The following is a 13,440-nucleotide window of genomic DNA, read 5'->3' on the forward strand; positions in this document are numbered from 1 at the left end:
GGACAGCTTTGCCACAAACCCAAACTGGAGCATCTCTTTTCAAGAAGCAGCCTTCCCCCTCCACCATTTCTGAAGTTGATCTTGTACAGCCATCTTGAATGTCAGGCTCACTCAAACACCATCCTTGCTCCCAGAGGAAGGGCTGTAGTTAGTGATGAACTTCCATGTTAACATCCAGTTTTTGCTGCTTCAAGCTGAGTAATCCAGTTTACATAATACTGACAATTTATTTTCAGCTTGTCTAGTCATTTGGGCCAGCAGCTGCTTACTGCACATTTGAGAGGAGATTCTGGAGAGAAGCTACAGTTAAACTTTTCAGTTTACTGAATGGTACTCATGCCTTTACATTCCTTAATGTTTTGGTCCTAATTTAATAAAGTATTTGGCTCCTGTTGGGTTGAGCCAACATATTGAACAATGTAATAGTTATTCAAACTCTTGAGGAACAGTTCTGAAATTTAAGTACCAACAACCATGTTGACACTGAAAAACTGAGATCAGTTTTTCCTTTTATAAACAATTTAAATTTTTATCAAATTTACTTTTTCTTCAATACTTGAGATGCCAGTAGGCTGTGTCAAATGACAAAGCTGAAACCCTAAAAGTCATCTGGGTGTGTATAGAGCGTACTTTTAGAGGCCGATTAGGTATTTATATGCAAATTGTAAGTGTACACTAATACATGCAATATAATTGCTAACACTAATTTTGTAGTTACAGCTCTGAGACACTGATTGTGACCTTATAGTTCTTAGTGAGCTATCCATGCACCAAGGTATGCATTTCCTATAAAATACTATTAAAAATCCCTATATTTAAAATCTTAAAATTTGCAATACAATCAACTTTTATATAGTGCCTCAGCATATATATGATTGCTACTGTGTACAGAATTTTATACTATCTTAGTAGAAAGTATTTACAATAGATTGGCCTCTTCTTTCATGTAAGTTTTCCTCTGGCTCCTATGTGCTGTACAGTTTCATTTATCCAAAAGAGGCTGTACTCCTCTAACGCCCTGTTCTTAATTTGGCAACAATCATAGCTGCCAGCTGTTGTGCATCTGTCATATGGGGATTCTTTTCCATCACAGAAAGAACAATGCTTGGAGGGAAAATATTGCAGAGGTTCTTGTATGTTTGATACTGATGTTCTGGGATGATATGAGGTTCCCGTGGCTCACCACATATCCCAATCCAGGGATTTCTCCAGAGCTGCTCCATCTTCTCAGGCATGCTTCTTACCATTACAGGTTCATAACATGGCTGCATGAGGTTGTTACTCAGTGGATATGAGTGGTAAGTGTAAGAGTCTGATGCACATGGTAATGGATCCCAGCTGGCATGCTGCTCTCGACAGAGAGGTGGTCGCCTCTGCCTTGTCGGGTTACTTTCATAAAGCCGTGAGTCAGAAATACTGTCCATTCTTGTCATCACCAAGGCACGGCTTGGTTGTGCAGTTGATGGATGAACATTTTGAGGCACAGGGTATTCTCCTGGACAACTGGACCGTGCTCCAACAACTGGATGCTGGGCATGTAGGCCTAAGTGGGAAACTGACTGTTTGCGAAGGGATTGCTTAGGCTCTTCAGTTCCGTAACTCTGACCTCTATTTAAGGCTTCATGGTAACCATGAGGGAAAGGCTGAAGACGATTTTTCGATGGCAGTCTGTGGCTCTTCACATTGTCTTCTGGACTGGCATCTGCTACACCCAGATACAAGTCATTGTAAGAGGAATAAGAATCATTACTTGTATGGCTTAAGCAATTGTCAGGACAGGGGCTTGAGTTTCTAGAATACATCCCCTGGTCCATATCAGCCCCGTAATAATCTGAGTTACGGATACTACTTATGCTTAAGTTGGAGAAATCACTGAGTAAGGAGTAATAGCCATGGTCCCCCAGTGATTCATATTTGGGATACTGGTCAATATAGCTAACTGAGGTGCCATGGCTATTGGTGACTAGTATAGGAGGATATTGCACACTGGACATATGTTCCAGTGAGGATTTCTGATGTACGAACTGTGAGGAACCTGGCACCGGACTGCTTGCAGAACGAGTATTTAATGCACCAGCTGCATGGCTTTTTGGTGGAGGGAGCGTTGGTACACTTAATGCAGAAACCAGAGACGGGACAGAGCTGGCCTCGGACTTCCGGGCTGCTGATAACTTTTCCTCAGGCTCCACAGCTACTGACCTAATGCTTGGATCTGACTGACGTTTTGGGGCAATGCGTTTCACTTCAGAACTGATTTCTCCTTTGGAGCTGGATGGCCCTGTGCCACATTTGGCCAAGGCTCCCTCACTCATAGTTTTCACAGCAGATAATTTGGCACTTATTCGAAGCTCATCCGCTACTGACCTTTGAGGCTGGTTTGCACGTTCTGGGTGGTAATATTTACATTTGTGCCCATATGTGCACTTTTTACCTGGAAGAAAAGGAGTTTTACATTAAATAATTCAAAAACTCATTAATACCACCAGTTGCTATATTTTTTCTTTATGTTTCACCACTTTTCAATAGTAGTATTTCTATTTTAAACCCCTAAGGAATAATCATGTATTTGATATATACAGACAGCCACAGCCTCTGCTGCCTGTATTCATGTATATCTGCATCAAAGGCAAGATATACCATTTTTCTTCCTACTGGCTCATGATTTCAATAATGACAACATACACACAGTGCTATATAAAACAAATTGGCTTTAACACAGTTTTATTAATTATGAATCTCCTTCCTTTAATACAAACCAGAATAAAATAGCAAAAATCTGTATTATCCACAAGGTATATCTGGTAATCCTTAATTTTCTGCTACACTGTTTTTATAAATATACGTATGAAGAGTATAAAAGCGGATGTTGTGCTTGGATGGCAGCATGACAATGGTACATTTTCTTTTCCAGTAATGAGAAGATGTTAATTAATTGCTTGCTTCACCTACCTTTAAATGCAACAAATCAATCTGACTTGGGCACTTACCATAAGGACACGGTTGTTTCTTATGTTCAGGAATAACTGGCCTTTTTCTTAAGAAATTTTCAAGGCTTGGACCATGGCGTCCTAAAGGATCATCTGGAGGCATAAATCTAAGGGAAAAGAAATGAAACATGATCAGTTTTTCCTGAGAATGCTGAATTAGAAAATTTACTTACTTTTGAAGAAAAAACCCATACTTGTCATTCACAAAAGAATACATTAGTAGCCGCTCCTCTATGAACTTCTTCCATTCTGGTTTTTCATTTTGAAGATCCCGATAGTTATCATTTGACACAATAATGCCGTCTGAGTCGAAAGCAAGTTTTACTATGAATCGATCATCATAGCAAACTACTCTTCTTCCCTGAACTCTTCGAGATGGGGTGAAAACAAGAATTTTCTCTTTCTCCAATTTACGTAAGATTTCTTGATCTGTAAAATAAGTTTAGTTGAGTAGCTTTTAAAAAAGTTTTAAAAGAAAGAAATGCAACCATTGTATTATGAAAATTCTTCCCCTCTTTTCTGACAAAGTATCTTGCAATTATATTCATACACAGTCCTCATTATCAGTAAAAAACACCTAGATGTGGATTTTATTTCTGAGGTTTCAAAGCACTGAGTAAATATTCAATATTTGAACTTCATAATCACTCTGTAGCCATGTACCTTTACTCAGTCTTCCTGAACACATCAGGAACTCAGGTGTTACTGTATTACAGTAGCTTTCTTGTTAGCCTAGAGTAAAATGTAAGGACTTTCTATGGGTCAAAACACATGCTGCTTCTTCAGTGTTCAAGACAACCCTATTAACTGAGTCCCTGGCCTATTACTACTTATTTTATGTTCACCCAGCAAATAAGACTCAGTTCCTGTATGCTCAACAATGTTTGCTAATGGGAAAATTTCAACTACTGCTTCTCAAAAGTGTTGAAACCATCCAATAATGTTACAAAACCCACATCATTGTTTACACATGCAGGTACTTAAATGCTTGTTTCCTCACCAATGAAACCGTTGTGTTTTCAAACAGTTGAGTGCAACATTATCATCACCACATCCACAGTCCAGTACTGGGACCCATCAGAAACATGACAATAATTTTTTTTTCTTTTTAACTGAGGGGTCGAAGAAAAATCTTGATGTTACCTGTAATTGGTGCATCAGGTCGAGACTGTTCTTTTCTCCATGCAGGTACAAACACAGTGATATCTTTATGTCCTTTTTCCAGAAACCAATCAACAGCTAGTTGAATTCCCCGGCAGGAAAATCCTTCTTTGTTCCCATGGCTGAAGAACATGCAAGTTTTAGAAACAGCAAGGACAAAAGTTACAGTTGGTTTTGGTTTTTGTTGCGGTCGTTTGGTTGGTTTTTTCCTCTAAAGCTGCCATGGCCAAAGGACATAAGGAAAACAAAGTCTGTAAAGTTTTATTAGGCCTCCTTACATAATTGGAAAAAGACAACTGTACAGAGCTATTCAGCCATCAGATTACAGCAACCTTGCTACTTAAAAAGTCTATAAACGGTGAAATTTCACTATCCCCAGAGCAAAAGCAAGTAAACATGAAGTTTTTCCATTTTTTTTCATTTTATTAGCTGACCTAATGAAAAATAACACTTTCCCCAACAAATTGAGCTTACCTTAAGTAGCACCATAAAATGCTGTCACAAAAAGAGGAATGAACAGTGCTGATTGTCATGGGTGACAAGTGCTCTTAAACATCTTTATTAATAAAATCTTTTCCTCTGATACTAAATGTTCTGTGTTTTTTATTAGAATTTTTTATAGGAAAGAAATAATTGTGTTGAAGTTGTTTAAGTCCCACCCCCATCAAAAATTTGTTTTCTGAAACACACAGGAGTCTCTAAAACAGCACACAGTCCAAATGAAAGAGTTTAATTTTAAAAAGGCCTAAGTTTCTGCAAGGGAAAGGAGAAATTTTTAAGAGGTTTGATAGAAACCAAGGAGAATCTTAATTTTTAATCTTATTCAATCTCTATCTGCATCATCTATAATTGAAATATTTTTAAGCAGGAGAGGTACATAAGCCTTATGCTTTTCAGATATTCTCAGTCTGCAAAACAGAATTTGCATAATTAGGAGTCTTCCATCATACTAAAATTGTCTTTAAAATCCATAAAATTCTACAGATTATCATTCAAAATTTCACCTCAAAGTTGCTGTTGTTATTGTTACTATTGTAGAATGACATCACAGATTACTGGACTATGTTTTCATGGGCATGAAACATTCCAGGAAGTAACACCAAAGCAGACCCAAGGCAGATAGATCTAATATCTTCTGTTTGATTATTGATAACCCACATAGTCTAAATCCTCACAACTTAAATAATGAATACAGAAGCCACAATTTCTAAAAGCATTTTCCTTAAATTTTTATACATTTCAGATTTTACAGAATTTAATATCCTTTAAAACATTCAGATGCACATGCATTTTGTTATGAGTTGGACTTGATGATCCTTATGGGTCCCTTATAACTTGAGATAGTCTTATGGTCTTACAAATAAAGCATCAGATATGAGCTATGAAATAGTCAGAGTACACACCCTTTTTTCTCCAGTTGCTGCCCGCCACATTATTCTCAGAAGTAACTCAAGCAGTAGAGATTACAAATTCAACAGGCACAGAAAAAAAAAAAGGAAAAAAAAAAGTTAAATCCAGTTTTGGCAATGTTGGTTTACAGAAACATCTTATGGATTGATGTAACCACAACTTGACACTGGAAAATCCTGTATATAAAATACTGTTACAGGATTTGAAGGGTTTATGTATTTGAAAAGTCAGCATACTCAATACACCTATAAAAATCTGAATTTTCTTAATACATTGAAAAAATAATAATTAATATCCCAAGTTCCTCTAGAGCAGAAGACTGATACTAAAAGAAGTCTATTGTATGAACACTACCTGAATAAATCTTGGTATCACTGATCACTAAACAGACTTTTAATAGCTCCCTCATAAAAAAATCATATTTACTCAATGATAAACAAATCACTGGCTAGCTGAACCCTGTACTCTACAGACATGTTCAAAAGTGGCATGGGACAGGTATCTCTTGGGTTAGTGTTGACCTAAGCAGCCAAGTGTACATAGAATATCCTGAGTCAGAAGGGACCCACAAGGACCATCGAAATCCAACTCCTGGCCCCACGCAGGATACCCCAAGAATCCCACCACGTGACTGAGAGCGTTGTGCAAATGTTTCTTGAACTCAGACAGGCTTAGTGCTGTGACCACTGCCCTATGGAGCCTGTTCCTGTACTCAACCACCCTCTGGGTGAAAAAGCTTTTTTTAATATTCAACCTAAACCTCCCCTGACTCAGCTTTATGACATTTCCTTGAGTCACTGGTCATGAGAGTGAAGAGATTGGTACCTGCCCCTCCACTTCCCCTCGTGAAGATGTTGAAGAGCACAATGAGGTCTGACCTCGGTCTCCTCCAGGCTCAAAAAACCAAGTGACCTCAGTGCTCCTCATAAGACTTCCCCTCCAGACCTCTCCCCTTCCTCACGGCCCTCCTTTGGATGCCCAAAAGTACTTGCACACAGTACTCAAGGTGGGGCAAGCAGCATAGCCATGCAGGTCAGCAGGTTTAGCTCATGCATTACCCCTGTTCTGACACAGCTAAATTGCTTTGAATCCTGAGCAGGCTCAATCATCAGGAGCTCAAATACCATGAATTCACTGCATTTCATTAGCACACACTGCATGTCACTTTAGAAATAACCAAGTTTTCCTACCCTACTTGGTTACTTTCCTTTAATGTCCAGAAGCAATTTTCAGTATTGTTGAAGGACTTCAGAATATTAAACCCATCCACACAAAAGCACACTACAAGCAGATTTCTTGAACAAAAGTTTTGAGGCGAGAACTTGGGTTTAAAAGGAGGGTAGGGGAACTGGAATGTGGATTATGTATAAAGGAATAACAGCATAATTAAAAAGCCTAGACTAAAGAGTCTATAAAATATATGTATTATCAGTGTAATAGTCTACATGACTTAAAATGACTTTGCCATCAATATTGATTTTTCTCTTAAATATTTTAGTGAGCTATTATTTTCAAATATTGTGACAGGGAAACCCACCTCATAGCAACATTGCTTCCGTCAATGACAATTGGCCTCAAGTTATCACTGTTATCCACAACTTCATCTTCCAGGGACAATTCAGGGCTTGCTATTTCCTTTGGGCAAGGGCCTCTTGGCACCAGAGTACTACTGGTACTGCTGGCAGTGCTTTGTCCCTCTGATTCACTTTTGTTGCCAAGTCTCACAAGCTCTGCTAGAACATCATTGATGAGCGCATCTGCTCCCAACTTATTCAGTACAGCCTGGATCTGATCTCCTGCATACCCAAGCTTTAAAGCAAAATCCATTTTAGCTTGGTATTCCTTGTCCAAATTTGTTTTGCATTCATCTAGCTTCAAGTCTTGTGTGATACTGCTCTGTGAAAAACTTGGGCGATCCAAACACGGGGATCGGCAGAGTGGCCGATGTGGTTTGGTGGAAACCTCCTTTTCTCTCCACTGAGTACTGCTTCTGAAGTATGGTTGCTCAGGCTCACTTTCTGAGCTCGTCCATTCCTCAGATTCAGCACTGCATTCCCCCGCGTCTTGTTCCACATTTCTGTCTTCTCTGGAGTGCCTCTTCTCCATTTTCAGCTTCCCTACCATAGACCAGGCCGTCATCACGTTCAACTTCCAGCCAGAGCACTCAGTTCTCTTTCATTTCCAAAGCCACCTGGAATTCATACTCAATTGCATCATGTTAGCCAATTAAAAGTTTACACAAGGCTGGAGCTAATTTGCCTTGCTTACTATATTCTGGCATAAGCAGCACCAACATGAAGTTCCTTAAAAAAAAGAAAAAAAAAAAATTAGGTTTTGATCAATTCTGCAAAATAATCAACTACAATGATTTTGTTTACAAGTCAGTAGATGTCCCCAGTCATCCACATTTCTTTGTAAACTGATTATAATAAAGCATATAATTACATATTCTCTGTAATCACAAATAAAACTCTCCTTTTCTCCCCCAGTTACTCTACCGACAAAAAAAAGGACAATTCCCACAAAATAAATGTAGAGCTGGAACGAATGGATTATCTGAGTAACACTTAAGGATAATAAAACAGAAAAGGGTCAGCAACCATTTCCACTAGAAACCTGTCTTCTACTGCAAGAACAGCCTGTCTACATTAGGAACAACTGTGCAGTGTTCCAGTATGCATAAAATTTAACACAAACCATTTCAGCCTCTTTCAGTAAGGATTTACTATCAGGACCAACAAGTTTACCTAGCAAAAGTATCTTCTGGAAAACAATACAGACATTTAACAAAATATTATAAGCCACAAAAGAAAATTAAAAGCATCACCAGTGTGCATATAAGTCAAAGCTTATTAATTCTAAATTCTCATATCCTTTTGGTTTTAGGTAATAAGATGCTGAAAATCACAGCACCTAATATACCACTCACAGAATGATAGAATGGCCTCTTCAACATTTGCGAAAGGCCATCCCTAATTCCTTTGGGACAATTTACAGGTGTTTCCCTGCTGCTTCCTAGAGCGCTAGTGTTTCCTGGTTCCTCTCTGACACTCAGAAGTACATCCCTTCCCCTGATGAATCTAGTTCAAAGCTCTGCTAATAAGTCTTAGAAGGTTTCTTTCTTGACTATTTCTCTACATTAAATGATGGGGTTTTGTTGCCTGCGGGAATATTTCAGAGAACAGCAGGTCTAGAAGAGTGATAAAATTTGATAAGCAAAACCATAAAAATGTCAAAGGATCTCTGAGACAGGTCCATATTGGCCTAACAACAACCAAACTCCCTAGAATTGTCTCAAAGTGAAACAAAGACTATTAACCTGCAAAACCTTTACACAGTAATGTATAATTACCATAAACAGGCAAAACAGTAACATTCTACCAGACTGCACTCCAATTTATGCAAACAAAAATGTACACACATGGAGAGACAGCTGCTCAAAAGCCTAATTTCCCTAGGAAAATGCTAATCACTCCTACCTAAAAAAAGCCCCTAAAAGGTCAAGTTTTGAGCCAATCAACACTATTTTTAAATACAGAAGAACCATACTTTTTCATATTTTCATATATTTGTATCATATTTATATTTTGTCAGCCTGGAGAAAAGGAGGGTCAGGGGAGACTCTCTACAACTGCCTGAAAGGAGGTTGTAGCCAGGTGGAGGTCAGTCTTTTCTCCTAGGCAACCAGCAATAGGACAAGAGGAAACGGCCTCAAGCTGCGCTGCAGGAGGTTTAGGTTGGACACCAGGAAGAATTTCTTCACAGAAAGGGTTGTCAAGCATTGGATTTGACTGTCCAGGGAGGCAGTGGAGTCACCATCCATGGAGATGTTCAAGAAACAACCGGATGAAGCACTCAGCACTCTGGTCTATTTGACAAGGTGGGGACTGGTCAAAGGTTGGACTCAATGATCCTGGAGGTCTTTTCCAACCTAAATGATTCTGTGATAGTCTAAGTCCTTTATGCCATATAAAATAAAAACACAGTTTCCCTGCTTGTGAATGGAAATTCCAATCTTCACTAGTTAGGTTTAAATTAGACTTTAAAAACTGCTGTTCTTTCATGTTATTTATTCAAAGAGTATCCCTCTAAATACTTAGGTATTATTTCTACAGTACTCTCTATTTTCATTCCAAGTGATTTTTCTCTCACATAGCACTAATAGCAGTATATTTACAATCCATGTACTTGCCAACATAGATGTATTAATAGCTTAACCTGGAATGGATTTTAATTAGGTCTCATGCATAACCTTGTACCTTGCCAAAACCAAAAAAAAAAAAGTATATACAAAAATTATTATAAAAGAAGGTTAAAAAAACAGGTTAACAGCACACTGCGCTCACAGCTTACAAAATATTGCAATGAAGAAACGCTTTACAATACATGTGGTAAAACTAATTTTTTTCAAATTATTGAGACTATACTGCTTTGGCACTGGACAAAGAACAGCATGATTCTGTTCATCCAGGTTTAAAGAGCTCCATTATTCTTTCCCAGTTGTGATCTCTCTAAGCACAATCTCACAAGCATGTTTTCGGCTTTTGTTAAATTTATCATCTTGAAACCTCCATTCTCTTCCCTGAGCCTTACAATGCCTTTGATGCCTCCCCAGACTGTCCAAGTCATATGCAATCACAAAACGCTTTTTCCTTGCATGCCCCAAGTGCATCCCATACTCCCTCCATCTGTGAGACGGCCCAGCCAGCCTCGACCCCCAGACTCATGGCGATGGGTGTCACCCCCACAGCACAGCGCTGGCGGCTCTCCTGTGACAGCCCCCAGAGAAGCCTGTGCTGGGCCACCACTTCTCTGTGTTACTGCAGTTCTTGTGCTGACCATTGTCATCCCAAACTCCTTTGTGGTTTTGAAGATGAGTTTTTATCACACTCTGTAACAGTTTATTACAAACATTTCAGGCAAGATGCATTTTTATTACTACGTGTAGATAAATACCTACTCTGTGTAGACAAATACCTACATTTTCACTACTTGAACTTCTTAAGGTAATTTGTTACAGGTATTTCTTTATAGTGTTTTCCATACAGCTGAATGAACTGTGACTGAGAAGACAATCAAATTATATTCTAGTATTATAATAAATAAAAGATTAGAAAAGGTTCAAACAGCAAAAGCTTGATACACACAAAAAATTATATTGCAGTTCTTAAATATAAATTAAATATTAATTGAATATTACACACATTTCTAAAATACCATATTGTGCCCAAACATTGTAATTTTAGCTTTACTTGAAAAAATATTTAATAAAGTGCAAAATGCAAAACTACAATGTAAAGAACTCAACATCTGAAATAATGCACCCTGGTTATTGAGTTTAAAGCCTATCTTTGTTACTAGTAACTGTACAGAGCACACATTTCACGAAGTGCCTTTAAATCTTCCAACTTCGGCTAAAGCTACATGTATTCAATTTCTTTTCTAACAATGACTCAATGGCTTGACTTTTTAAATTCACCAAATCACCACTATATTTTACTACAAAAAAAGAGAAGTGATAGTCTGCATGTGATATATATAATTTGTATACATACAGTCTGAAAGAAAAATATAAAATGTTTATTTTTTTAATAAAAGACTATTTGGTAGTTTGTATTTCCCACATCCAAATGAAAACAACTCCTGGCTATTAATATTCCTACTGTTTCCCACTTTAAGTGACAAATTCCATAATTTCTTTGATACATGTAAAAACAACCACCACAATTATAGCCACAGCTCCAAGAGTACTTCCAGTCAGCAGGAACATATTTATGCAATTAACTCACTGGCATTTAGACTAAAAAAAAAAATCCCACAAACAACAACAGCATAGTTTGTTTGTTTATGTGTTTTTCCACACTGTACTTCTCAGAAATTCAAATGTCATCTTGCAGAGTACTGATAACAGAGAAGTTCTTTCCTTTCTGATCTATATTATTTAGTAGTGGTAGTACAGCTGTACCTAGGGATCTCTATCAGTTCCTAGCCTATTCTAACCACAAAGTCCCTTGCACAATAAATATACAATCTAGAATTATGATGACAGGCTGCAATATCAGAAAAACCACATGGAACAGTTTGGTATTGCTTGTCCAGACACCTTTAGAAGGTAGTACTTTGCGGGCACACTAAGGGAGTTTATGGGGGGAAAAACCCACTAATTAACAGTTAATAGAACTATCACTGTGAATAATTTTCCACTTTTTTGTTTTCTTACTGCTTATACTCAATACTTATTAAGGTTAGTATAGATGCACTAAGGAGTTATCACAGTGGGTTAAATTAATTTTTTTTTAAATTCTCTTACAACCAAACTCAGAACAAAAATTAAAAACCATAAATAATTTGAGTAATGCTTGATTTTGCTGATAAGTACAAAATTGAGAAACAAGTCAGAAAATCTTTTCAAAGATAGAATCAATCCTCATCTTGCAGATCATGAACAGCAACATTTTACCACTGAAATTTCAACATTTGTTTATTATGAGTTACATTCCCCCCAAAGACAGCCAAATATGAACACACACTTAAGGAAACAAAAGAAAGCTATTACGAATTTCTAATTTAAAGCTATTACAACTCAGAAATACAGACACTGCAGCTTTAAAATTTTAATTCTCATGATGCTCGCTGCTAAGCAACCACCCAAGTTTTCTTCCTAAACACCTCTTTCAGCACAGTCACGAGCAACTAGTAGAACTGATAATGTGATTCAGAAAAAAGAGTCAGACAAAATCATGTATATTTTGTTCATAAGGGGCCAAACTGAAAGCATCTCTTCAACTTTGATGGTATTAAAAAAGAAAGAAAGTATCTGCACAGTAATGAAGTACTGTAGTATAAATGAAATCACTTGCAAGTTATTCAACAATTACTATTCAAATGACAATGAGTATTAAAGAGCTGGTACTAGAAATACTCTATTCAAAGCCTGTTCATTTCAGCAGGACCAACAGAAACGAAGGTAAAAGAATGGATTGAACAGCTTCTTTTGGTCCCTTATGGCACTACTTTTCCATCATCTCAGTGTGCTCTGAGCCATGCCCTACAAAGGCACAAATATATGATACACACATCTACTTTGAAGAACAACCTTTAAATGAAACATTTTATTAACTCCTTTCACCAACTTTTAAGCATTTTTATTTCTTTTCTGTCATTGCAGATACTAAAATGCAAAACAAAACAAAACAAAGAAACCCAACTCATGTATTTTTTCAAATCTCTCTCTCTCACCAGGATAAGAAATACTTAATAATGATTCTATAGTATTTATTTTAAGGAGGGATAGGTTTGTTTGTTTTCCCTTGTGTACTTTTAAAATACATGTAGCTAATCAGTGATTTTTTTTTTTAAATAACTACCCCCCTTAAAAAATCTAACTGAAAAATGACATGTGAAATGGTAACATCTAGGGGAGTTCCACATGCACAGCACGTCCTTTTGTATTTCTTAAACTATCTGTATTATCAAACTAAACCAAAGAAACAACTTGATAATTTTTTTTAAAGGGCCTGGTTTTTATTAAGAAAATTAAGTTATTCCCTCCATGGGTTCAGCATGAATTTTAATGTCTTAGTGTCTCTCTGTACTCTTCATTTCACTAACTTATCATTAGCAAGCACCTATGTGTAGAAGGAAGAGGTATCTTTCTGGAAGAAGGCTGTTCTAAACAACAGCCAAACCTTTGATTACTGTGGCTGTTTCTACATGATCAGAAGCTGACCAAAGTATACAAAGACATCTATTCAAACTAGTTTTCATGTAGCTAGTTCTGACAGTAGCTAGTTCTGACAGTAAGAGCAATACAGACCTCAACAGCAATTGGATGAACTTATCATGATCCCAGGTTACTTGTTCTACAACACATGAATGAATG

The 13,440-nt window shown here is 37.3% G+C and overlaps 1 protein-coding gene across 1 annotated transcript; it reads right to left on the reverse strand.

The window, feature by feature from the left end:
- Positions 1-840: 840 nt before the first annotated feature.
- ZC3H12B (zinc finger CCCH-type containing 12B) lies at positions 841-7,754 on the reverse strand. The gene is made up of 5 exons (XM_082289155.1): positions 7,096-7,754; positions 4,131-4,270; positions 3,182-3,416; positions 2,988-3,094; positions 841-2,431 (listed from the first exon to the last, which is right to left on the reverse strand). Exons 1-5 carry the CDS (start codon positions 7,695-7,697, stop codon positions 1,011-1,013), a joined length of 2,505 nt encoding a protein of 834 aa, XP_082145281.1. The 5' UTR covers positions 7,698-7,754; the 3' UTR covers positions 841-1,010.
- Positions 7,755-13,440: the final 5,686 nt, after the last annotated feature.

The sequence above is a fragment of the Coloeus monedula genome (genome assembly GCF_965178545.1).
Source record: "Coloeus monedula genome assembly, chromosome: 12".
Lineage (NCBI taxonomy): Eukaryota > Metazoa > Chordata > Aves > Passeriformes > Corvidae > Coloeus > Coloeus monedula.